Source organism: Trachurus japonicus, chromosome 23, assembly GCF_045865225.1.
Source record: "Trachurus japonicus isolate A0001 chromosome 23, Traja_1.0".
NCBI lineage: Eukaryota > Metazoa > Chordata > Actinopteri > Carangiformes > Carangidae > Trachurus > Trachurus japonicus.
Window position 1 is genome coordinate 10399290 of NC_140929.1, and position 26666 is coordinate 10425955.

The following is a 26666-nucleotide window of genomic DNA, read 5'->3' on the forward strand; positions in this document are numbered from 1 at the left end:
ATGCTGCTGAAGGGCGTGAATCCTCTCAGTGTCACTCACCACAGATACCTGGACAATTCCCCGTGGGAAACATCATCATTTCATCTTTTTATTTTTTGGAATCAGCTTAATCACCACCTGCAGGGAGCCAGAGGGGATGTGCGGAACCAACACTGATCTTCAAAATAAAGGTTCAATTTACGATTCTATTACGCGCTTTTATTAGACTTTTACACTACCTGTGGAGATTTTGATATGTAATAAGTGCAGATTTGATATAGACTACAGCACATTGAATTTTAAAATACTGTTTTTGTGTAAGCAAATCAATTTAAAGATGCTTTTAAACAGTAGAGTCTGTGTTCTGATTAGGTGGAGGACGAGTCAACCAGTTAGGAGGGATGTTTCTCAATGGCAGACCTCTCCCAGAGTCAAAGAGGAGGAAAATGATTGAGCTGGCCTCAGAGGGGGTCCGTCCAAGCCAGATATCCAGGATACTTCGGGTAGATATCACTTTTTTGTGCATAAATAATCACATTTTGGTTGAAGAAGTGGCCAAAAATGTCTCTAGGTTTATAAAAACATCAGTGCGTCAAACCACTGCGCCCCCCTCCAGGTTTCCAACGGGTGCGTCAGTAAGATCCTGAGCCGTTACCGCAGCACCGGACTCATGCAGCCCAAGACCATAGGGGGGAGTCGGCCTCGACTCCTCACCCCGGGTGTCATCTCCACTATAGTCCGGTGTAAGAGGGAAAACCCAACTATTTTCGCGTGGGAAATTCGGAAACGTCTGGCAGCAGCTCGACTCTGCAAGGTCTCAAAGGTTCCCAGTGTAAGAGAGACTTTGATTCATTTGTTTTAATGCAGCTGAAATTGTTCCACTGTGTGATTATATTTATTTTCCTTACATAAGGTCTCATCTATTAATCGGATTTTAAGAAAGATCCACTCGGACCACGGACCCATGTGCATGGAGATCAACAGGAGAGAACAGGGTGAGTCATTGGAAATCAATCAAGAAATCAACAAGGAGCTGTAAACTACAAATGATGAGTCTTAAGGGGGAATGAATTAGCAGTGAAAAGGACAGAATGAACCATTTGTACAAACACATCTCAATTGATTTATCTTGTTTTGGTTTCCACACAAAATGTCCTGATGTCATGTGTTGTGCAGATTTTGAGTCTTTGATCCAAGAAGGAGAAGTGACTCAGAGGGAGATGTTTGACACTGGGTTCGGTGATGAGCAGAAACCCAAAGGTGTCCAGCAGAGAAACCGTACCACTTTCACCCCGGATCAGAGCAAAGCACTTGAGCAAGGTGACTTCTGAAATCTGTAAAAGTCCATGCATGCATGTGTCCAACTTCTTTTGTCCACAAGTTGCCAAATATACGCCTCTATCCCCCTGAATCAGAGTTTTCTCAGAGCCAGTATGCAGACATGTACATGAGAGAGAAGCTGTCTGCTAAAATCAAACTTCCTGAAGAGACGATTAAGGTATAATACACACGACTTCCATCATGTAAATGTTCATACAAAACCACAGCCTCTCTTGATATAACCGTGTGTCTTTCAAAGGTCTGGTTTTCAAACAGAAGGGCCAAATGGAGGAGGGAAATCAAACAGAGGAACAGCACACACAGTAAGTATGTGTGTATACATGTACTTATTGGATTTGAGTTTGCATTGGACTGCCTTTTGAGTGATGCTGAACTGTACAGCAACCCAGAAACCTTTTCCTTCACACCTCACAGATATCTGACAAAAAGTTTTTTTCTCCTTTACAGCTGCAGACCTTCAAAAGCAAAGAGATTTTGTTCCAGCAGCGTGCATAAATCCATCAGCAACACACAGCTTTGCATCGCACCAGGTGGGAATTAGCACTTTGCGAGAGAAATATTTATTAATCGTAGCCAGTTTCTTCCCTTTCGTGTGACGGGGGGGTCACGCATGAACGCACCGTTTCCTGCCAAAGTTAGAACACACTTGGCTTTTTTCCGTGAGAGATTTCTGTCATTTCTTTTAAGCATCATTTGAATAAAAACAATTTTATGTTCCCTCTGCGGTCATGAATAACTAAACCAAGGCTTTGCTGTTGAGCACTCTAAAATGCAATATTGTTTATGACAACAATGATTAGAGATGACAGGAACATGCTGTGGAGATCACATAATGACCTTGTTTGTCATGTTTGTGTTGACTTGAAGACCACACCAGTGTCCAGGATCTACTCTCAAGCCTCAGAGGCCTCATCTTCATATAACACAGTTGCACGGAAATTACACAACAGCTACATTTTCCCAACAGAAACAGGTACGATCCCATGCACTGAATCATCCATTTAATGATGAAATTGCACATATCTTTATCAAGAAATGTCAGGCTGTTCATAATATGCTTTGTAAAAGGATAGTTCATTAACTGTAAACATCTTAATAATGTATTAAAACAATGGGAACAATTCAAAGTTCTTTTTATTTATAGGTTATCAAGCTATCATTTTACTGGTCCGGCCCACTTGAGATCAAATTGTGCTGTTTGTGGTCCCTGCAGCTAAAATGAGTTTGACACCCCTGGTCTAGAATCTAAAAAGCTTAAGTTGCCTGATCATATTGAGGATGAGGATGTTTTAATGGTTATAGGCAAAAATTAAAGTAACTATAATAGATTGCTGAATGTGGCAGGTGGAACCAATAGGGTCTTAATCCTGACCCTTTTCCTAACCAGTAAACAAATTTCACCACTGACTTATCTCATTCCTTCGATCTAATCTACAGGTATCAGAAATTCTGATCATCTGACATCCATCTCAATGCCGCCTTCACTCCTCCACCAATCCAACAACATGATGACCCACAGCATGACCAAGACTCCACTGCCTCTACACACAGAGAGATTCACCATCCCATTGGTTCACCATCCCTCAGACACGAGGACGGCCCTCCCTCTGACGGCGGAGACGGTCAGAGCAGACCGCCCCGTGACTCAGCGCTGGAACCAGCAGGGGGTTTCTTTTACTTGGAGCCAGTTTCAAACAGATGAGAGGTTTCTGTTTGCCCAGCAGCCATGGGATGTGAGTCTACACTAGCACCTGGAATAACTGTGACCACTTCTCTACGTATGTTTAAAGTTCAGGGGTTGATAGTGGAGACTGTTTTGATCACTAAAGTACTTTCTTTTTGGGTGCTGTTGTTCAATGTTTAGGGTGGAGGGACAGATTCTGACCAGCAGAGGGCGACAAAGGACTGAAGTTAAAACCTTGTCCCTTACACTTTTTTTTTGTACATGCACTGCAGTTTCCCTCATCACTTTCCTATGAATCTGTGCTCTTCAAATACCAGTGATAATGAGTAAAGTGTCAGAACAATTCATGTCTCAAGTTTTATTCAAAAACCAAACTTCTTGTTGAAGTCTTTCATTGGCTCCATCAAACGACCTGATGGGTCTTAAATCCATTATCTGACTTGTAAAGGAGACAAAGTTGATGCAGATCTATAAGACGTGAGGTGCTGAACAAAGTTGGACAGATAAGAAGGTAATAAATACTTTTTACTGATGTGACTTTCCAGAAAGTAAGGTGTTATGTGCCAAGGTGTGATGAAGCCTATAAACACAGGTTCTGCTCGAAGGAGTGTTGATTTTAGAGGGCAACTTTAATGCTAATGGATAATGTTATAGATGCTCTACAGTATATCTGGTCAGTGATGTACTGTGATTGTAACATAAATCATAGCTCCATGGATCATTTAAGGTGACCACTATAATAATATATGGATGTTATCTCTTTTATAGTCTTGGGCTTGCTGTGTGTCTGAGTGCAGAAGGCGGTTCAGGCGCCCCTCCAAGACTTCTTTCCAGGGGATGGCCAGTGGGAAAATCTATAAAAGTATAGCTTCAAAAAGTCTAAACATGATCTGATATCTGCTCCGCTCGGTATCAGTTTTTATGACTGCAACAGGGCAGAGGCATTGAATTCCTTCATATCCCTTTACTACAGCGAGGAGACGGTGGGACTCTTGAGTTTCTCAATAACTGGTCAGCAGGGGAAAGGTTGGGATCAGAAGGCAAACAGCTTGGTCAGCAGCATGGATGTGGCCTACTGGCAGAATGACCTGCTGAAATTTAACACTGTGAAGCCACATAGGTGGATTACACCTCCACAGTGTGTGTGTGTTTGTGTTGCGCTTTTATTTTTACATCAGTATGTCAACTTTAATATAATTTTCTCTATTTTGCATAAATTGAGGCAGAATTTATTCAGTTAGTGTGTAAGAAATTGGCAAGTACATTTATTTATCAAAGTACTGCACATACAGTATGTACATCATCTGTGTGGATGTATTTCGACTTTATGCTACATTTCACAGGCAAATGTTGTAGATTTTCACTCTACAACATGTATGTATATTTGTTTTACAGATTAGGATTCAAAATCAGTTAATCAGTTAATAAAATACAATTCATTTTCTATGGATCTAATCCATTGTAAACCAGTGTTTCCCAGCCCTTTTTGGTTTTAACCCCTGACAAAAACAGCAGTGTCTAATTGGGGCCGCTTGTCTGTTAGCAGTTACATTAAAAAATGATTAAAGTCTTGTCATGGTTTCATAACTGTTCAGGGCTCAAAATGGGGGAATGATCTAATATTTCACAATATAGCTGATTAGAAAAAATATCCAGAAAGTGGATACAGATTTGTCTCCGCATAACTTTTCTTTTGTAAAGATCATCTCACGACCCCTGTGACCTTTCAGAGGAGGAGGACCCCGTAAGATGGGAACGACTGCGCTAAACCAGCTCCAGATTGACCCACCACAGCAGTATGCATCAGTTTGACAGATCTAATAATATATAACAATATATCAGTGACAAAGGATATTTTTCTGGAGGATGAGTACTTTTATTTTCTACACACACATTAATCATGTACATCCGGAGCATTAACTATATCTTATCTCTAATTGAGCAACCAAAAGTTTTTAGGGTTGCTGAAAAAGCTTATCCAAGTTCGACTGTATATCACTTAGGCCTGGGATGTCCAAATGTGTTATCCAAATGTTTCTTACGACATGTTATTATTTATGCTCTTGAGTGGTCGTATGGTTAACCTCTGCTGCTTTCAACAACTTAAGAATATTTATCATCACACTCGAATCTGCTGCTCCGAGCGTTACGGGGAGTAAACTGTCAAAAACTGGGTAAACAGTTCCCGAGTGTGTTGCAGGCATCGTCCTGACAACTTGTTACATTTGGGGTGGAAAATGTCAAGAGAGAGGAGCAGAGGTATGGGACACGAGTCACGACGACATGTGAAGTCAAGTAGTTTATTAAAATAGGAATAATACAAAGGCTACAAAGTTCAGAAAAGGTCATAGATATAAACAAACTCACTAACGCAAAATAGCAGCTGTTATATTTAAAGTTTACATTATACAAACATATAAACAGAATGATCAGGAAGTAAAAATAGTCAAGTATGATATGTACAAAAATTACAAATCATCATTTACAGGCTATTTACATTAAGGTAAATTAAATAACAGATACAACACAGTTACACACTCGGCCTCTTAACTAAGAATATTTGGCGTCTGTCGTCTGTGATGATGAAGATTCCTTCCGTTTAAAAAAATCGCTGCTTCGTAGACCTTGACCTCGGCTGTGACCTGTGCGAGGCGATTAGAGGTCAGTCGGATGTTGTTAATGTATGTACCATTTTCCATGTGATACTCTGAACAGATCATCTTGGAGCTGAGAAGAGAATTTCACGCTCTAATTCTCGAGTAACGGCCACGCAAATACACCACCAGTAAAAATACTGTCAGTGAATGGGAATCGCAGGGCCACTGGGTCATCATTTACAAACTGATATAAACTGACTACCTGCTGTAAGTACTAGAAGTTTTGCTCCGTCAGAATAGTTTTTTACTTCTCCCCAGTTTAACTAATTAGAAAAAATTCATCTGACACTTCAATGGGAAACATCAGTCTTATTCATAATAGACGAGTGGTGACAGGAAGACAATGATTTCACATCGTAGTGGTTTGTTTCTCTCTGTCTGGATTTCATTGTGGCTAAATCAAAATTTTTAAATTAAATTTTAAATGAATGCACATGTTAACTCATCTTTGACAATTTTTCCATTGTTTCTGAGTTTATGCACTTCCTTAAATGATTAAAATTTTATCCCTGGGAGTCACAATAGTAATATAAATCCAAGATGTCTGTATTGTATCTGATGTATTAAACAGTATTCATCTATGGCAGGTTATTTTATGTTTGTGTGGCTTTAACCTGGAGATTAAAGGTGCACCAAATGATCACAGGATCTTTAATTACTCTTAGAATAAAAAGAAACAATAACCAGGTGTCACACCCAAATCTCCTGCTGATTTAAAAAAGAAAATAAATATACCTAACTACTGCTCACCGACTACCAGTCTCTTTAAATATTAAACATAATCAGAGGCAGGACGAAGCCAATCTGACATTACCAAGTGAACCAAAGATATCCCAGATCTATAAGACCTATAAAATCTTACAGCACGGCAGAAACATACTCAATAAATCTGCAGTTATGTACATAAGGAGTCACTTTCCATGAAATAAAAAAAAAGTATAAAATATCCTACTGACCACACACAGCCCGCCAGGGGCCACAGTTCCCTCCAAACTGGAGACCAAATAACCATGTTATATTTGGCATGGCTCTTCTCTCTCTCATGCTTCAAATATTAGCATAAGATTTGGAGCAGTTCGCTCAGTCCTACTTAGACCCTCTCACGGGGAAACTAACAGTTACGGCTAACTGGGGAAAAGGTAGTCCAGCTACTGCACACAATTAGCACTGAACGGTTTGCCAAGGCTGCTGCAGTTAGCTTCCCAAGCAGCAATATACTTAACCAATGGTATATCTGAAACCAATTACAGGTTTCTCATTGGGACTTTAGTGTTTATAATACTGATTTTAAAATGACCTTTTTTCATGTCTACATTTGTTCCTTCTTTTTTTTTTTTTGGTACGGCCATAGTTTCCTTTAGTAACTGTGATATTTGTAAGGTGACATTACTGGAACAACATTTTTTGTCCATCCGCATCAGTTGTGTTGGAGGTAAAAGGACACGTTTCAGTCCAGCTCAACACAATAGAAGAAATCCCAGATTCACAGGAGGCTACCTTGACTGGTGTCCAACCGGGATCTGGTTTATGTCCATATTCAAGTATATTCCAGGAGATAATACTGAGTCACAGGTGTCATTCTCATTATCTTTGTTTGCATGGCTTCAGAAATTCTGAACATGTCAAAATACAATTAGTTCGCCATCCATGTGCCTGGGACTTTGGTTATAAAAATGGTATTAAGGCTAACAACCTGCACGTCTTCATCTGCAAAGTGGAAGAGTGGGTGGGATCCCATTTTTATTATATCCAGTCTTCAACCACTCGTCTCTGTCCTCCCCACGAAATGTCAAATTCAGCCACAAAATCCCAAAAAGGCCACTTTCCATAAGGTGATTTTTCCGAATTTCTCCCCTGTGGTCCGGGCTGGAGAGGTCACGGAGAGGTCTCGGAAATTTTCTGGCCCACACTCGTGCCTCTCCTCTCGCAGGCTGCGGCGCGGTCCTGCATGGAGTTGGTTTTCACGCCACAAAGTTTTAGTTCCTTTCCAAACTGGGGTAAAGTTTGAACACTTTGTATATCCACTCTGAGTAGAAGGCAACGTTGACAAATAGCGCAGGCTGCGACGAGGCACACTTTGTCCTTTGGATGCTCACGCCGATGATGACTTTGCGCTCATGTTCCTGGCAGACCAGTGGACCACCATAGTCTTTCTGCAAGAAAAGGGTGGAGATTAACAACAGTTATACTCTCCTGGACACAAAATCAAATTCCACATGATGGGGAAATTGTAAACCATTTTTGTTGGCTTTGTTCTGCTGAGAAAAGTAGATCCAAAGACATTTAGGTGTTGCCATGGTAATGGTTATTTGGGTAAATGGCCTGATATTTGTGTTGTCGTCATCAGTTTCGCAATATAAACACAATTTGTGATCCTTACATCACATACACCTTCTCCTCTCTTGCCGCCAGCACATATCCTGCTCTCCCCAGCATCCCCTTTGATTTGTGAGCACATGTCGTTGTTGACCATTGGCATGGTAACGGTCTTCAGTGACTCATCGTATCCTGTGTCTGAGCAAAGAAGACAACACAAACCAGTGAGTGTTATGGGTCATATAATTGCATTTTTGTTTGAATAATGGTTCAAACGGAAGGTAACATGGCATATTGGTGGAAGAAGGTAGTACTTTTGGTTTCCCCCCATCCATACATGGTACAGTTGGTGCCTTCGGTGATGTGGCAGTCTTTCACTGGGAGATGGATCGTGGAGGCACCCTCCGAAACAGGCGCAGGACTGGAACAAACAAGATAATCATCAAGTATAGTCACTTACTGTATAAACCACAGTGTGTAGCCATCACAGAATGAAAAAAAGGATCCTTAAACATCTGTGGGAGCATCACAAACTTACTCTGCGAGCTTCAGCATAACCAGGTTGGATCCCTCTGGGCCGCAAATCAGGCGAGAAATGCGTAGCCTTGGATGGGCCGAGGACTCGTTGAGGTGTCGCAGACCGACCTGCACGCTATAATCCCTGAGATCTGGAACGCTGGAGACCCCAAGGACCAGTGTGAGAGAGAAACCTACAGTATTTGTGCCTTTATGATCTCACTGACCAGTGAACAAACTAATTTGAATAGGGAGCCATGGAAAACATGAGTCTTGCTTTGACCTATATTGGTCTTACTTTTAAATATAGCAAAGACAAATGCTGTAATAAGTGTTACTGCAATAGATATAGTCAGTCAAACTAAAAAACAATTTAAATACAAAATTCAAATCAGCATTCATTCATACATTAATGCGCAAATTCTTGGAAAAAAACATTAAATATTAAAGGTAATATTCCCATACTAACTGTTTGCATAAACATTAAAAGCCAAAAAGCAGGGAAAAAGAAAAGTTATAAAAACCGTGAGTCATTCCAAAACACACAGCAGCTCAAAGTATCAGCTAAAAGCTGCTGATCTACACCATATGTAATTCTTATGGTACTGTACATTACTACAGAGATAGGGAGGTTTTCATTAAAGCCATTGCTGCAGATGTCAGAGATACTATGAGCATAGTGTATGAGTGGATCTGACAACTGCAGAAGTTAAACAGATCTCGAGTCGAAACTATTTTGTTCCATATCTCAGGTCAGACCTTTCTGCACGGGTGGGGGGTAACGTCTCAGTAAACAGTATCCAGTATCCAGTCTGCATCTTCACTTTAAACAATACTGAAAGAAGCTTGTCTGACTGATATGTAAATGGAGAAGGTAAATGAGAAAAGGGTTTGTGGTGAAGGTGCAGTCAGACACAGGGAAGAAGCATGAGTATCAGAGGGTGGAGTTTTACCAGGAGGTGAAGCATTGTTGGTCGGTCAGCACCCAGTCTTCTCTGATTAGTGAGCCACCACACAAATGAACGTTCCTAAGAAAAACAAAAGAGGGCAGTTTGATATAATGAGAGAGAGAAGCATAAGGGATGAAGCTGATTATTTAAAACAATGAAATAAAATCACTCACTGTATTTGGATGCTAACAACCCAGCTGCCATCGGTACCTCTCACTTGATGTCCTCCAACTATTCTGGTGTTTATATGCACGAAGCACGATATCTTGGGTCTGGACAGATCTAAACAAGAATTTGTGATACCGTATGTTAGATGGAAGTATTTATTTTTTGCATTTCAATGAGCAAAAGTTTATTAAAACTTCAAACAACAACCATAAAATATGATTTGTTTGGTTAGGTAAATGACAACAGACGGATTTGATATAAAGAGTTTTGGGGAAAAAGGTCCAGATTAGAGATAAGAAGAGGAGGAAGAGGACTAGACTGGTAAAAGCCAGATAAGCAAAAACGATACTCACTGTTTGGCCGAGGAGCCACTGTAGCTGATTCACCTGATAGAAGTAAAAAGAAAAGCAAACCAGTAAGAGGAGACGCCACAGCAGCGGAAATAATTCAGACCTCTAACCATACATTGACACAAAAAGCATGAAACCTCATTGAAAAAAGACACCTTTCTTCACTTTATAAAGACTTAACTCTGACTCAGAATCATTGTTGGAGGCTATATCAGTTAGCAACCGCAGAGAATAAATTTGCTCAAGACCTCAGAAACTTCATGAAAGACATGTTTTACATTATGGAAATTATTGTGTAGGCATTCAAAAGAGACTCTTCAATGCGACCCGATTGAAACCAGCCAAAGAAAATGTTAGGTCCAGCTGCTTGGGTATGTGTTTGATGCAGTGACCTGCATCTGTTTGCTGTTTGAACATCATGTATTCTCTGCCAATTGGACAAAACCACAGCTAACACGTTACGTAAGCCACCAGCAAAGCTGCATAAAATAAAAGTTATGGCATTTTAGTTGGGGTTGATAAAGGCTGCAAAGTTAAATTGTTTGTGTTATTTCACTGCACTTCACTTACACACCAAAGTTGTCTTCTTCTGTGAACTAAATGCTAATGCGTGCTCTTTCAGAAGTGCTGTTTGGACAGCGTGAATGGCTCTCGAAGGATGTGCTGTGTGTATACCTGGAGGGTTAAAGGAGTCGCTTTATAAGGACCAAATCGCCCCAGAATTACTTCCTCAAGTGTAATGTAATTAAACATGGGAACACTTTAGGAGGTTATCCTATTTTGAATGTTTACAAGAAGCAGAAGGAGCACTCATTTCTCCAAATGCTATTAGTTTCCTTTCAAGGCTTTCTGCTAACTTGCTTTACATCCTGATAAGCCTTCATGTTGCAGAAAAGAAGTCTTCATTTAACAGCTCGTTTGGTTCTGTCCAAATGTAAGAAATCCTACCAACCTGCACCTGTAAAACTCACTAATAACCCTGTTACATCTAGTTTGTTAAGTCTACACTAAAAGGTATGTCAAGAACAGCACCCGTCCATAACTCTTGGCAAGAAGGCAAATGATGTTAAACTACTCCTTTAAGGGTCTGCTAAATAGATCACAAAAGATTGTACTATGCAGCATGTGCATCATTTGCAGCCTGCTGATATTTATGGCTGACATAAAACAGATGTATCTACTGTTACAGAGATATACATTAGAGGAGACAGGGTTATTTAAGCCACTCACAGTGCTTCAGTTTGCAGTAGTCCCAGGCCAAGCGGTTATTTGGATTGGTGTAACACCAGGGGCCATGCTTGTCCCGGTCTGGGTTCCGGCAGTAGTTCTTCTCCAGCCCTACATGGGATACCGTAGAGTGAGAATCCCCACTGTAAAACACACAAATACAGATTCTCATATTCCATTTGTTATTTTGCACACAGTGTATCAGAACTAACACTGGCCCATGTCTCATTGAGATCCACACACACACACACACACACACTAAAAACACACGAGTGTGTTCATACATGGAGTCGTGCATGCACTGTCATGCACATACAGTACATACACACTGTAAGTAACCATGGTACGCCTGGAAAGTCTGACTCTGGCTTTCCTATAGTGCAATGAATCCTCTGCATTTGCTGAACTCAGCCCGTAGAAGGAGAGAGTTTTGTGAAGAGTGCTCATGGGAGTATGAAAGTATGCACTCTAAGCATTCAGCAGGGCTCAGACCAGTAGGAGCCACATCCTCCATGGAACAACTTGGTTGTGCTCCCGATTTGTAGGAATTCACATCTGATCGTGTGTCTCTTTGCAGCACTCCACTTGGCTCTGCAAGAAAAGTGATCTCCTACAACACCTAGAATATTCCTGAAAAGCAATTACTCGGGGCAAATAATGTAAAGCGATAGACAACAATTTGTCAGGAGGTGAAGATAATGCCACTTCCCAGGAGATTGTTAAACAAGCTGTTGCTCTCAGCAGTTTTCCCTGGGATGACCCTTAACCTTGAGCAGGGCAGACTCGCTGGCTGCAGTCTACGCAAGGGAGCTGATTGGCTTTGATCTACCTTCCTCAGAAAGCACTTCCTGGGGTCAGGGGCCAGCTCTGGAACATGTCCATCTGTCTGTGCCATTTTGGCTTTTAAAATTCCTATAAATTAAGTAATTTCTACAGCCCAGCTTCAGCGTGAAGCAACAGCCCTGTGGCGGGCAACCTCTCTGTCAAGATGGGTCACTTGGAGAGCACCCCGGGGTTTCCTCTCGTCAGTTAGATGAATAATAATTGGGCCTTGTATTGACCCCTGAGGAACCCCTGATTTCCTCTCGCTGTTTGTTTTCACTGCTTGGCTTCATTCATATGAAAGGGATTTTCACAAGGCAATAGGAGCTAAGTTGTCAACAAACACTCATCAACTGAGCTGAAAAGAATGTCAGCCTCTCTAGGAAACATTTCCAGTGTTTCTCAGCACAGCTGAGGCTTGGCTGGGAGTTAGCAGGAGGAGCAGCACAAGTCATTTAGATGCAGAATAAATTACCTGTTTATGTGATGTGACCAGTCTGCACAGGGAATCCCAGAACGAGTTATGGATAAAGTTCCCCGGTACGCCTCTCCGATTTCTTCGTAACACTCTGAGGAAAAACAGGATAAAGTTATTTCGGACCACCTTGTTAAATATATTCCCAGGAGCGCATAGAATTACTGAAGCCCAGCAGTTTCTGAGACACCTAAATGCGATCCCTGAGCGGGCACACTCAGAAACGCACGCACTCATGCATGTACAAACACAAAGAAGGGACTTCTCCTTGTGGCTTGGATCAGTTTAATGTCTAGGGCCTCAGTGGTTCTCAAATGTAATAGAACATTTAGACCTTGCAATGTCTTTGCTTAAACAGAATCAGCGACTGGCCACTTTGTGAAATGTGTGGTCTTCCGAAATGTGAAGCAGAGAAACATGGGAAATGACAGCCAGCAATATTGCCAGCGTCTGGTGCTTTTGTTCTCCCATGAAGTGGAATTCATTGGGCAGCATGCTGCCAAGTGGCCCAGTCCTCTGGGAGCAATAGAGAAAGTGTCTGTGTAATTTCACTTTGCAAAAACATGACATGTCTTTTTTTTTTTCAAGCATCTGCAGCTCAGTATTTTAATTCTTATTCAAACCATTACTTCATAACAAAATATTTGCCATTGTTTTGAGGTTTGGAAGAAAAAGGGGTTTTTGTTTTTGTTTAAAGGAATAGTTTGAGCAGATATTATTACCAAACTCATGTTTGAACAGTAAATATGTATCTTAGCTCAGCATAAACAAGGGGGAACAGAACAGCTTGTTTTTAATAGTGTGTATAATATTTAAAGTTGTACCATAGTTTACCTATTTTTGGTGTGGCCTCAGCATCACACCTGGGGATGTGGGTGCAGTTGGCTATCCTCTGATTAGGGTCTGTAGTGAAGCACCATGGGTAATCTGCACCATCAGGGTTACGGCAGTAGTTCTCCCTCAGGTCTCTGTAACACACACACAAACTACAATTTATATGATGGTGCTGATGGCTGTAGTGTTTTTACAGCAAGGCTATCGCTTCTAAGTTTTACTTTTATCACTTTTCCTTTTGACGTCTCAACGGTTAAATACACAACGTGAACAGAGCACTTCCTCGCCACGGCAGAGAGAACTGAGTCCAAACTGCCACGAAACAAGCATTACTCACTTGCATTTGAAGTTCTGAGGCAGAAATGAATGGTTATGGGGGAACTGAGAGTCCCAGCGCTGACATGTCACACCCTCAGGAGTGACATTCATTGTTCCTCGGTAATCTGTGCCCCTTCCCTGGACACAGGATGTTGTTACATTGACATCTGCGTCTTCACTGGAGTCCGACTCTGGCGAAGAAAGAAAAACACATAGAGACTGTAACGGTGAGTGTCGGCATGAAAAAGAAAACAAAGAAAAACTTGCTAAAGAGGGTGAGACGCAAAAAACTGAAGGCAGAGAGACGGGAGGGAGAGAAGGAGGGAGATATTAATCCCCAGAAGAATGTGTCATGTTTAACCTAGAGACAGATGATCAAAAACAGTAGCACCCCCCCGTCCTCCTCCTCCCTCCGTGTCTCAACTGCGATAGGAACCTTTCTGTGTATTCATAACACCGGTGCCCCGCATTCTTGCACGCAGGGACATCCACAACAATATGCAGTAATTAACTTGCTGACGCCACAAATGTCACAGGTTGTTGTGAGAAAAACTTCATTTTTTATGAAAACACCTTTCAACATCAAAACTTCTGAATTTGTTTATTGCAGCCCGAGCAAAGATATCACATCCAGGCCGCTCTGGCCGGGGCAACTTTATCCACCGGAAAACTATTTCAAACATCTTCAGATGGAATTCTGCTTTTCAGCAGAGCAGGAATAGCAGCACATAGGGAGCGACTTCTCCCCTCCAGATTTCTGTCTCTGTTTCTTTAGCCTTTGACAAATGAGATTGGAGAAGATGGAGGAGGAAAGGGAATGTTTTGAGGCAGAAACGAGCAGGCGGGTGGAAAAGAGGGATTCCTTGGCTTGATGTAATGCATGCCAGTGTCTGTGTGCACCGTGTAGCACAGGTCAGTGGTTTTTATCTTTCTGAGGGCAGGCATTGAGGGATACACACATCTGGACAAATGCAGATCCTCCACCCTGGCTGTAAATCATAACATGTACTGTAAAGTACATGTGTGTATGTGTCCGACGAAGACAAAGAGAGATGCTCTGCTGTGTTTGTGGGTGAGCATGTGGGGATATTTCAACGTGAAAAAAAAGACCTCTTTGGCATCCCTTCTTTTTTTCTTTCGCCTCTGTCTTTTAAATTATCCACGAAGGCAAAAGTTATCTACACTACAACTCTGTCAGACCTGGCCCATGCGAGATGAGTAAGTGAAGTTACATTGTCTGCACTCATTACACTCAAAAAAACCACATAATATCAAATACAACTAGAGGCGCCACTAATGATTATATTCATTATTGATTAATCTCTAGATTGTTTTTTTGTTTTTTTGGCTCCACCAAATGAGCCAAACACCGCCCCTCTAGATTGTTTTTATGATTTAAGCACTGCCTAAAAAATATTGCTGTCAAAAAAACATCCATCTCATTTTCCAGTAGCACATGGTGCTGTTCGTGTTTTCATAGAAACCTGAAGTGATCAATCATCAACAGTTTCATTTAATTTTCTGTCCTTTTGGCAATAATTTTCGAACTGGTGTCAGATATCTTAGTAAGGAACAGCTGTGATGCTTCCTTACATTGAATCTCCTTGTTTCTAAACTCTTCTTCACACACTCTTAGATAAAAAAGATATTCCTCCATTCTGTGTTTTGGCGTTGTTGGTAGAGAGTGTTGTCTAACTAACACACCAGTCCAAAATCTCCCAGGGGCTGGTTTTAATGCTCATCACACCTTTCAATAACCCCCAGCGCCCTGCAGAGAGGCATCTGTAATTGTTTTGCTCTTCACACATTTGCCCCCTGTTTATATCTGCTACGATTTTTTAAAAGCCAATGTTCACACCACTAAATGACTATTAGGCCTTCCAGCGGCTGTGTGAGGCCTCACAGTATAGTAGCCTCCATTGTAACCTTCCACTTCATAGCCCCTTGTCATCTGTGAGTGGTCTCAATAAAACACTTGTGGCTCTCTGAAGTCAGACTCCCCCATTTACAAACAACCTATTTACTCTCCCTTGTTGAGGTAGGAAGATTTGAAGCCAAACACCACATGAAACGCTAAGACGAGTAAACAAAGGTCTTATGAGACTCTGCAGGGGAGGAGAAGGAGCTTTTTTACTCAGCTGACCGCAAGTACCCCAAAACCACAAAAGTCCTGTATGTAACAAACCCCTCGGTACACTCAAACCGCTTTCTGGCAGCACTAAAACCGACATCTGTCTATCCAAAAACCATGCAAGGGATCCTCAATGGTATGTCCAGTTTTGAATCTGGATTCATGACTGTGTGATTGTGATACAAGCTTCTTTAAGGTTGTGAGAGTCTTAAATCAGAGGATAACAATAATATAGTCTTCTGCTGTTTTGTTCTGACCATAAAGTCCCAACCCCCAGATTTGAGTATACATAGTACATATGTCCATACCACACACAGTGATGTTGCAGTACTCCCATGGAGTTTTGGGATCCATGGTGTAGCACCAGGGACGGAGACGATTATCCGGGTTACGGCAGTAGTTGTCTTTTAAATCTCTGTTCCGGTACCTGAGAGAGGGAACAGAGGGGATATAAGGAAGGGAAGAAAAAATGAGGAGGAAAGAGAAGTAAGTCATAACAACTGGTGAGGTCTACCCCTCTTGTGTATTAGCGTCATTCATGTAAGCATCTGTCATGGGGTGTGTGCTGGTGCTGTCCGTGAGAAAGGTTAGCGTGTCATTATCGGCTTTGCAGCTTACTTTTTGGGCTGGAAGTGGTGTTTGTGAGGCCTTGCCGAGTCCCACCGCTGGCACTCCTTGCCACTTTCCGTATGGTCCATTTTGCCTCGGTAATCCTCCCCGTTACACGTCATACAGATGTCTGTCAACAAAGAAACAACATTCATCGAAACCGTCTCTTAACTCGTCACGAATGCAAACAAGCGTTGACATGAGTGAATCTGGCTGAATCTTATTTTTTCCGATTGTTTCCGAGGGTCTCCTTACCCTGCGAACACAGCGGAACGCCACACTCCTCAGCTCGTACGTTGGGGTCTGTGGTGTAGCACCACGGACCACCAGGATCGTTGTTGGGATTCCTACAGAAGTTCTCCCTCAGGTCTTGCGTTGGGTACCTATCAGGATAAAACCTACAAGAGAGCAGACACATTTATTGAAAGTGTTAACTGATACTGTGAGCTATATAAATAAATGTAAGGGAGTACTTGCACACTTGGCTGCTCCACTAGTATATACAGTACCTGGCTGCCGGTGCTCTCAGTAACAAGCCAAATAAATTCAGAAGGCATTTACATTAAGATGTAAGTTTCGTTCTGTGAAATTATGGCGCCTTCAAGGTGACCAGGTTACGTTTTAAATCCTGGAATGATCGCTCATAACAACCGTATGCAAAGTAAGACAATATGTTTCTCCTCTTCGGGTTTGCACCTTTTGCATGATCGCCTTACTGATTCCTACCATATATCCCAGCTCCCTCATGTGTGTCTGTCACAGCACAGTGACCACCAACAGCACAGAACAACGCTACGAGCCACTTGGAGCAGCCCAAGCAGGTCATTTACTGGCAGCCTTTGAACACGTTTAAACTTAATCCCTCTCTGTCAACTGCTACACAAAGTCAGTGTGAACAAGCGACTGTGAGACTGTAAGAAAAGATCTAGCTGGCTTGTCCAAACATATGGGATGCAACAATGGGGAGCGGCATGGGATCCTCGTACTAAATGGACGGTGTGTGAAATTCGTCTTCTGTCAGCGCAGGATGATGAAAAGCTGGCATGTCAGCACCCCCTGATCCATGCCGACCACATTCCCCCTCCCACCCAAGGAGACAGAGAGGGAAGACAGGAGAAAAAAGATCTGGGCACCAGGGGAAGGGTGAAAAGAAACAAGTGAAGTGACTGACTGAAGTGCTTAAAAAAGAAAAAGTGTGCAAAAAGTTTGGAGCTCATTGTTTAACTGATGATGTAAAAAGTAAAAAAAAAAAAAACATGTGCAGAAAAAGAAAAAAGAAACGGAAAAGGAACCAGAGTCCACCCTCCCTTCAGCAGCTTGTCTGAACAGTCTACCCCAGGCAATGACTCTTTTCTTGGGAGAGTCTGTTCTGCTCTCCCCTCTGTGCCCTGGGGCTTACGCAAGGCTTCAACACTAATGCACAACATCATTCACCCCAGAAGTAGAAGAAATCTCAGCCAAAAAAGAAAGAGAGTGCAAAGAAGAAAGAGGGGGGAGATCTTCCAACCATATAGCAATACCTAGTGTCAAAATATAACAGGGTTAAGTCTAACACCAATATTTCACTTATGCATTTAACTAAAACAAAACACTTGTTCCCCTCCAAAAGCAGCAGTCTGCCAAGTGCCAAAACACACATACATCTGTTGTGTGTAATTCACAAACTCAATATATTTCTATCATACAATAGTATTGTTAATTTATAAATGGAATTACAAGGTTCCTCACGTCAAAAAAAAAAAAAGTAAAAAAAACTGCATCTGGTGAGAGTCCGTAAAATGCCGTGGCATGGGAACAAGTTAGCCATAATGATGTTGTGCTAACAGATGTTGGCCAGTTATTCATCTCCTTGCCAAAGTCTGCTCCCATTGGAGTGCAGGCAGACACTATGCACACACATGCTTGCTCTGCGTCGACTACACATATTGGCTAGATTTTGGAGATCACTAAAGATGAAATCTAGACCTGAAGTAACCGCTGCAAAATGTCTCGCAACATGCACCTGGTGAGTGTGGAACAAACACAGTCATGCTTTAATACCTCAGCATCCAAAAGAATTTGCATTGAGAGATTTACTCAAGACATACAGAAAATATTTTTGGAAAAAGGGCACAACAACTGAAGTTTCCCGAAAGGAATAGTTTTTGGAAGTAGCCTACACTGATTCAATTTTCTTGACAGTCTAATTTTTGTCTGTTTAATATCAAGCTACTGCTGGGACACAGTTAGCTTTTAGTTTTGCTAAGTTTCGTTAAGATAAGATAAAATAAGATAAGCTAAACTAAGCTGGCTGTGAAGCTGCAAAACATTAAATCCAAGCTTCATGGGGCGCATGACATAACTATTTCTCCGACTTCCTATTTCTCCAACTTCTCATTTCTCCGACCATACATTTCTTTATTTTTGCGTCCATTAGTCCGACCTCCCATTTCTCCGACTTAAGTAACCCTAACCCTTAACCTAACTGTAGAATAACTCAGATTAATGGGTAGTCGGAGAAATGAGTGGTCGGACTTTTGGGCGGTCGGACCGACGTATGCTCCCCGCTTCATGGACTGAGAACAGACTTGTGAGGGGGAATGTGTAATTTTTGTTTTTGCATTAAATATAAAGCCAAGGCACCGTTAGCTAAGCTTAGCCTAGATTACTTTGATCAGAAAAGCACTATTTAAATGAACTGCCTTTATATATAAAATGCAGTCCATTTATGCAGGCCTAGTGTAATAGCCAGTTTAGTTACTTTTGACAGAGTGTATCTATGTTCCCTGGGTTTTATGTTTCCCTCTTACCCCTGCAAAAAAGGTTGTATGTTCCCCTGTTACCAAAAAAAAAGTTCAATGTTGCCTGGGTTCTATGTTCCCCACTTATCCAAAAAAGGCAGGAAACATAGCAGTAACTAACCAACCCTCACCCTAACCAACTACCCTAACCCTAACCCCAAACAACATGCCACTGCTAGATGTTTCCTGCCCTTTTTCTATTAGCGGGGAACATAGAACCTTTTTTCCGGTAAGTGGGGAAACACATAGGGATAGAAACATAGGGATCACGACCCCCTTTTGACAAGTCATGCTAGCAGTTCCCCTCTGTTTCCAGTCAAGCTAAGCTAACTGGTGGATGGTTAATCTTACAGACATGAGAGTCATTTTCATTTAACTCTTGGCAAGAAAGTTGAACAGAGTGTTTTTTCTACAGAATGTCTACCTTCTCCTGTAAACAAAACATTAAGTCCAAGCTGCAGGGGTGTGCTTCTGTAGAAGACCTCCCAGTGGAAAAGTATAGAAAAATAAATTAATGTCTCTATGGGAATAAATAAATGACTGTGATTTTATCTATTATTATTAATATAAAATGAAATTTTCCATCCTATTCCTTTCTCCATGCTTGGCCACGCATGAATACACACTTCTCTCAGAGCCCTGGTTAAAACACTAAATATAGACAACAGGTGGAAGTCCCATTCCTGGAAGGGAACCTCCTGAGAAATCACCCCTGCCCCACGACGGCCAGTCAAGCGTGAAAATAATAGTTACCTGAAACTCAAATGGTGCGTGGTTCATTATGGTGGTAATTCTCACACAGCGGGACAGTCCCATGTTAGGTAACCCCACAGTGGCACTAAATCTCCCTTAAGCAAAGCTCCCTCTGACCCGTTTGGAAAGTTAAAAAGTTGTTGACAAGCCGGGGCGATGTTGTCGGTCAGACGCTACATTTGCCGTGCGGGAAGCAGACTGAGGCCGCGTGTCAAATAAACAATGACAAAGGACTTCTAATGTGAAGAACTGCTTCTAGAAAGGGAAGGGAGGCTTGGATAAAACAGGGGACCAATGGTGCAATTTTTATTTTGTCTCAGTATGTCAGTGACTTTGTGTGCTCAGCTGGACAACAGACTGAACATGACTTCAGTCCATAAATTTTCACACTGTCTTTCTTTCATTCTGCCTCGCCTCTGTACTTCTTCAAACTCTTATTACTCCGTCTTTCACCCTCCTTCCCCGCCCTCTCCCCATTGCAGTTAAAATATCTTGTAACTAATGAGCACCACTAATGAGATGCTGGCACAGCACCATCTTTCCATGCCTCTCTTGTGCAAAAAACAACTTTGGGATACACCTGATGGCCTACAGTGCAGGGGAAAAAAAAAAAAAAAACTAGCCTCATTGGGGAAGACATCCCTGCATGTGTTGAAAGCAATCTGAGTTAACTCTGGATAAACGTTCAACCGTCTCGGAGCCTCCACCTTCCCTTAACCCCTGAGGTGCAAGGGGATGATCTGGACATCAGTAAATCAGCTGCCGGGGCCTGTTCAATATCAGACACAGACAAATAGAGAAGGAGCATCCAGGAGGGTGGTGAAAGCCTAAAGATTAGAGATGTCTGGCCTCCATGGCTACAGGAATGTGGCCTGGGGAAATGAGCAATTAACACCTTCTCCTCCCTGCAACTAATTGCACAGCAGCCGAGCAAGCACCCGAACAATCAAGGTGTGTTTGTTAGCATCCCTCCTCTCATAAACAGCCCCCTTGTCCCCACATAGTCTACATAATGCAGTCTCTGTTAACTGGTTTGGATTAAAGAGGAGTGGACTTACGTGTGCTCATTGATGTTATTATCTGACCAAGCTTGGCAAGTGATGTTTGACTTCGTCCAAGACCTCCTCCCTCTGTAGTTGTCCTTGGTGTCGATGATGCACTCCCTTATATAATCTAAGCGAGGGCAAAGGCATAAAAAAGCATTTGAAAACATCCATTCATGTTTTCACTTTGATACAAACTGTCTCTGTGTACGCTTTGTGTGCCAGTTTACACAGTGTTTCAGCTGTTAGAGGTTCATTTTGCTCCCGCTGCTTTGACCACCTGGAATATATTTTCCCATGTATGGTCAATAAGACTTTTTTACAGCATGTGTTTTAGTATGTCCCAGCTTGTGTGTTATTCCCCAAACAAGACAACTCCCTGAAGTTCATTAAATGTCACTGGGAGTTTCAGTAAATTATGCAGTAAATTCTAAAGTGCTAGATTCCACAGCCAGCGCTTGAGAAAGCCTTTGCGCTCCGACTGTAAACAATGAATTTTTTTGTTTACACTCCACTTAAGTCCGCGGCATGTTTATGCGTGCGACTACCCCCACCGGGGCGATTAAACGGGAGGGGTGGCGGTGGTGAAGGGGGTGGGTTGCTTTTATTGTGTCAACAGAAAGCCCAAAGACCTTTCAAATCGAGGAGCCGACGTTAAGAGGGACAACCTGCAATCACCAGCGGAGAGTTTGGGACTTAATCCCTCTCTGCACCTGAACTTTCTCGTGAGAAAAAAAAACAAAAAACACCACAGTTCAAAGTTTGGAAAACACTGCCTCCGAAAGTGACGGCACTCACCTTTTTTTTCATACAAAGTAAAGTTGACGTTGGCCTCCTTCTTCACACCGTGGGTGAACCGGTCAAAGGGAAGCAAGTGGCATTTCCTGTTGTGCTTTTGAAAGTTGAAAGCCCTGTAGGAACACACGGGAAGTAGTTGAGAGATGACCCAGTGATAAACAACAAAAATATGTAAATACTGAGTCTCTATACGAGAGCAGAGGAGTGAGAGTGAAATACAACTGGGCTTCAGAGACAAGAGAGAGGGAGATAAAAGCATAACCCACCTACAGTTGAAGTTTTTCTTGACCTTCTTGCACTTTTGGGCGCAGTGCTCCTGTGACCGGCTGTTTCGTACCAAATGGGGCAGAGGACAGTCTGTGCAAACCAGCATGTGGCTCTCAGTCTTCTCATACCTTTGTAACGACTGACGAGTCCTTCTACAGAAACCTGCGAGAACATAAGAATACAGCGTTAGACTGAAAAACTCATTCATAACACAAGCCATTACCCAACTTAATTTAAATACTAAACAGTTATGATACACTCCATTTACTCACTTATTTATTTATTTTTTCTCGATTGTATGGAACAGCCCCCAGTTTGCCCTCTGAGGTACTTGCCATTTCAATGTTGTTCAATGTTGTGTAGAGTTTGTGTGGATGTGCTCTATATGTTCTGTGTTTTTTTGCCTTTCTGCAACATGAATTTCCCTTTGGGGACAATAAAGTTGAAAGTTGAAGTTGAAGTAGAGCAACCGGCAGTGTTGTGGTGCCGCTATTAGATTCACTGTTGCTGGAAGGAGATGGTGCTCCTAACAGGTTCACCTCATATAAAAGGATAAGCCTAGCCCTAGACCATGAGACCATGACCATCACCCTAAATTTGAATGATGAACTGGACCTGAGTCATTGGATATAGCGCTGTATTGTCAGTACATGATCAGTTTCCTTTGTTTCCTGTCTGTATCTACACTCAGCGATCAGATGAATGCAAAAAAACAAAACATGTGGAGTTTTCTCATCTCCTCTTCAGTGAAAACCATCACTCAAACACTGGAAAACAAAGCCAAATGTTTCTCTGCTGCTGCTGTCAAGATGCTCGGGATGAAGACGATCTTGTCAAAGCAATGAGAATATTTCCTTGAGTCGTCTCCCGCTGGTTTGGCTATTGGCATGGAGGAAGTGATGGGAAAACGAAACAGTGGAACCTGGTGGTCTGTGTTGTTGGTGAAAGCATCTCTCAACTGCAGTTTCCTTCGTGCTCCGTGTTTGTTGAATCACACCGAAGCATCATTGTTGTGCAACAACAGCTGAACCCCTCAAAAAAAAAAAAAACCTCCGCTGCTTCACCGGCTCTCCAGAGAACTTTTTCTTCAGATCCTGCTTCAGCTGTACCGGGCCAAATCGAGGTAGCAGACTATAGTTTATGTGTCAGAAAAGCCAGTATGAAGTGTGTCCAGGATCAAAGCCCTGCTCGAGATGCCCCCCAGCATTCGTGCTTCAAACCAAGGTAGCTGCCTGAGAAATGCAGAGTGGGTGCTGAACTATGAAGACAGCCAGGAGAACAGAATGATGTCCATCCAACAGGCCGACGTGCTTCAGTGCCGCAGTTGGAGATTTGATGCTCATGAAAGCATATCTCATATTTTACAACTTTCAAGAGCCAAAAGTGAGATTTTTTTCAAGTTTTACTACTTCATGGCATTTGTTATGCTTAAGTTTTATGTTATTGTTGATAAATTTTATGGCTATCGGTGAAAAACCATTGCAATAACTTGCTTCCATGACTCCGTACCAGTCATATGAAAATCTTATTAGAATCCCTGCTGTTTCACTACGCTGACATTTAGTTTCTTCCTCTGTTTTCTGGGCAGCATTTATTTTTCACGGGAAGAAAACAAGATGCAACCAGAATCCTGTGTCCTGGGAAAGCTTTGACGTCTCTCATCATTTCTACCAATAAAGTTTTATGTTTACATTTTTTATGTATACTCTCTTGAGCTATTGGCATCTAGCACATCCTTTAAAAAAAACATAGATGTCTCCACAGTGTGGAAAAAAAATACAAAACTGTCAAAGGTGCAAAAAGATGTATTATTATTCTTTCTTGTTTAATTTATAGGACTTTGTTGAGAGCCATTTCTTTGGAAGAGGGACATCAAAAGAGAATTATACCATTGCAAAGACATAGCATAATGTATACGAGAGATCCATGTGGGTTCAAAAGCAGGACAAAACCATATTTTAGGTCTAAATCCTCCGTGATACAAATCATTCATTTTTACCTACTGGAACAGGTTAAGAGCCCATCCTTCAGTAGAATGGAGCTCTACTGTAAATGCAGTTTCTTAAGGCTACAATAAGATCTTCAGATGCATTATGTGTTTAGTTACAATAGTTTTCTGTTTATAATTAGGGGCAAGTGCAATATAAATCACACGAGAAAATCTCATGCTACTGAGTTACAGCAACGTGCTCCTGCGCCAAGATCCGACACAAGACGTTGTGTGTGTACTTAAGATATTGTAAACTGTGGAGCGTTTAGAGGCTCCTCGTGGTTGAAAATGGTTTTCGGGGAGGACGTGTTATTAATGTTTGGGCTCCACTGGACCACATCTGGCACTCATCACACTGTTGTTCCAGCCCTGATGTCTGGCCAGGCTGCTCAATTAGATTTCACTTAGTCTCTTCCTCTCCTCACAGTCAAGCTGCTGCTATCTCCAAATCCTGAGCATTTGCCGAAGTTGGGAGATTATAATAAAAGGTGCTGGATGGGCGAGCATGAGAGACATGACATTTAATGAGAGGAGGCAGAGATAGCTTCGAGGAATACATCTGAGTATCTAGTTTAGCTGGACAGGAAAGGTGAGTAACCACCGCTCTGACCTTCCCACAGACACTTCCACTTTGGTGCTCCTGAGCAAATAACTTAAGTGTCAGCTGGATAAGTATTTTAGTCAAGCTTTCCTGTCGAAAAAGTGGAATTAATAATCACACAATGTAAGAGTTTGAAGGAAACACAGAGGAAAAGGTGTATTATTTGTAGAACAGGAAAGTAGCAGGTTAAAGGTGCGACTGTGTCTGGGAATTAAGCAGACATTACATCTGCGTCAGAGAGCGCAATATGTGGAACTGGGCTCAGCAGCCAGATGTTAACCCCCCTCCCCATCGCCCCCAACCACCACTCTCTCTATGAACACACACACACAGAGGCACACACGCCTCTTCTCTATCTCTCTTTACCGGGACAAACACACGAATACCACAGTCCAGGCAGGGCGCGCGTTTTACTTTCCCCAACTCCAGGGGCGGTCAGGGGTCAGGGTCGGCTGCACCCCTGGAGGTGGTAACTGTGGATTCAGTGCCTCAGTCAGTGACATGTCAGCGGGGCGGATGTAAAAAAGCCGGGACAGTCTGTGCGCTGCATGCAGACCCCAGATAGCGTGTGCCCCCCATAAAAAGGCGCGCGGCACGGACCTCGTTTGGATGCGTTTAAATGACTGGTGGTGGTGGTGGTCGTGTGCGCGCCCACGAGCTCTGCAGCCTCTTAGTGGCTGGCCTCAGTCCAGCAGATGCAGGAGTGTCTATTACCGAATTGGCCATGACCTATATAAAAAGTTTACTGACAAAGCAGTAACATCAGCAGATGTAGCCTATACTTCAAACCAGGCGCTTTGGCACTGGTTTGCACCTTTAGGCAGCTGGGCTGGCACGGCGGGCGCGTCCTTATGAAAAACAATTTATCATAAAATCTTAATACGCAACATAATAATAAAGCTCCAGTGGCATCGATGGGAAAGGTGCAGTTTGATAAGAAGTTCATATAATGTACTTTTTTTATAACACGCAATGTTTGACACATGTCATAAATATCCTGGAGCGGGTACGTTGCAGTAAATTCCTGTAGCAAAAGTCAATACAGTCAATACATGACAGGACTTGTGATGAACTTTCTCCGGTGACACTCATTGTCACAGTCTGTAATTAAACGTCATTATTTATCTATAAAAATTGCACTGTAGGCCTGTATTGCATTGCAAGTTGTAAATTGATATTGACAAGACACACTGCCGGTTAAAATGAGGACATAAAGTGTTATTGTTTTTGCCAACTTTTCTATCCTGTTCAATTCTACTACAATCATTTCTTGAGTTTAGTTTATTTCGCACTTAAATGCATAAACAATAAGATGCAGTAAAGCGGAAACATGTTAGATTCTAATATGAGATTAATATTAATCACTGCAGAGAAATGTTCATCCAGATATTCAACATCTCACCCAAAGTAAAGTCATATCTTACCTGTGTCCAATGTCGTGACCACAACACACACCAAAGCGTGGTAAATCCATACGTTAGTCCTCATGGTTGGGAACTTGTGTGCAGGTTAGAATCCGGATTGAAAGGAGCGACAGACTCTGTGAAGTCCAGAGTGGAGCCTGATGATCAGCACGAGACTCGCCTTCCTCTCACTGATGCCACTTTTCCAACAAACCGCAGCACGTCCTCGGTTCAACCCCCTTTTACTCGAGTTTGTGCTCCTCTCTATCTGCGGCTCTCCTCACTGGTGTCAAGTCCTGGGGAATAAATTATACAACTTCCGGTTGTTTTTTCCAAAATAAAATCGGATGTGACCAACATGCCTGATGTAATGCATTTTTCAGATATTAAAGTCTAAGTGATAGCCTAAAAAGTATTTTCCTATCGTCAACCAAAACTAGCCTTCTTAATCACACAATCAAATATTATCTGTGTGGCCTTATTTCTCTACCATGAACCACCAGTTCTCATCCAAAACAAATAAAAGCTGTATTTATCCACTTCTAAATATAGTTCCAAATAAATACACAAGTCTGTTTACTAAAAACTACAACACCCTGCTATTTTTGGTAGTTACAAAACTTTTTTTTGTAAATTAAACTGTACATTTTTGAC

General features: G+C 42.1%; 2 protein-coding genes across 3 annotated transcripts; one reads left to right on the forward strand and one right to left on the reverse strand.

The window, feature by feature from the left end:
* Positions 1-328: 328 nt before the first annotated feature.
* On the forward strand, positions 329-3488 carry pax4 (paired box 4). The gene is made up of 9 exons (XM_085769020.1): positions 329-482; positions 596-811; positions 893-974; positions 1156-1299; positions 1395-1477; positions 1559-1622; positions 1768-1850; positions 2188-2293; positions 2758-3488. Exons 1-9 carry the CDS (start codon positions 381-383, stop codon positions 3066-3068), a joined length of 1191 nt encoding a protein of 396 aa, XP_085625146.1. The 5' UTR covers positions 329-380; the 3' UTR covers positions 3069-3488.
* Positions 3489-7001: 3513 nt separating this feature from the next.
* hgfa (hepatocyte growth factor a) lies at positions 7002-26292 on the reverse strand. Of its 2 annotated transcripts, none has more exons than XM_085769133.1 (18): positions 26034-26292; positions 22018-22180; positions 21752-21864; positions 20969-21083; positions 16633-16775; positions 16387-16507; positions 16077-16195; positions 13657-13828; positions 13320-13453; positions 12486-12579; positions 11192-11331; positions 9965-9997; positions 9617-9725; positions 9447-9521; positions 8516-8653; positions 8292-8398; positions 8042-8175; positions 7002-7814 (listed from the first exon to the last, which is right to left on the reverse strand). In XM_085769133.1, the coding sequence occupies exons 1-18, from the start codon at positions 26095-26097 to the stop codon at positions 7638-7640; spliced, it is 2151 nt and encodes a 716-aa protein (XP_085625259.1). In that variant the 5' UTR covers positions 26098-26292; the 3' UTR covers positions 7002-7637. The 2 variants fall into 2 exon arrangements, with proteins under 2 accessions (XP_085625259.1, XP_085625258.1); XM_085769132.1 differs by having other exon boundaries at positions 13320-13471.
* Positions 26293-26666: the final 374 nt, after the last annotated feature.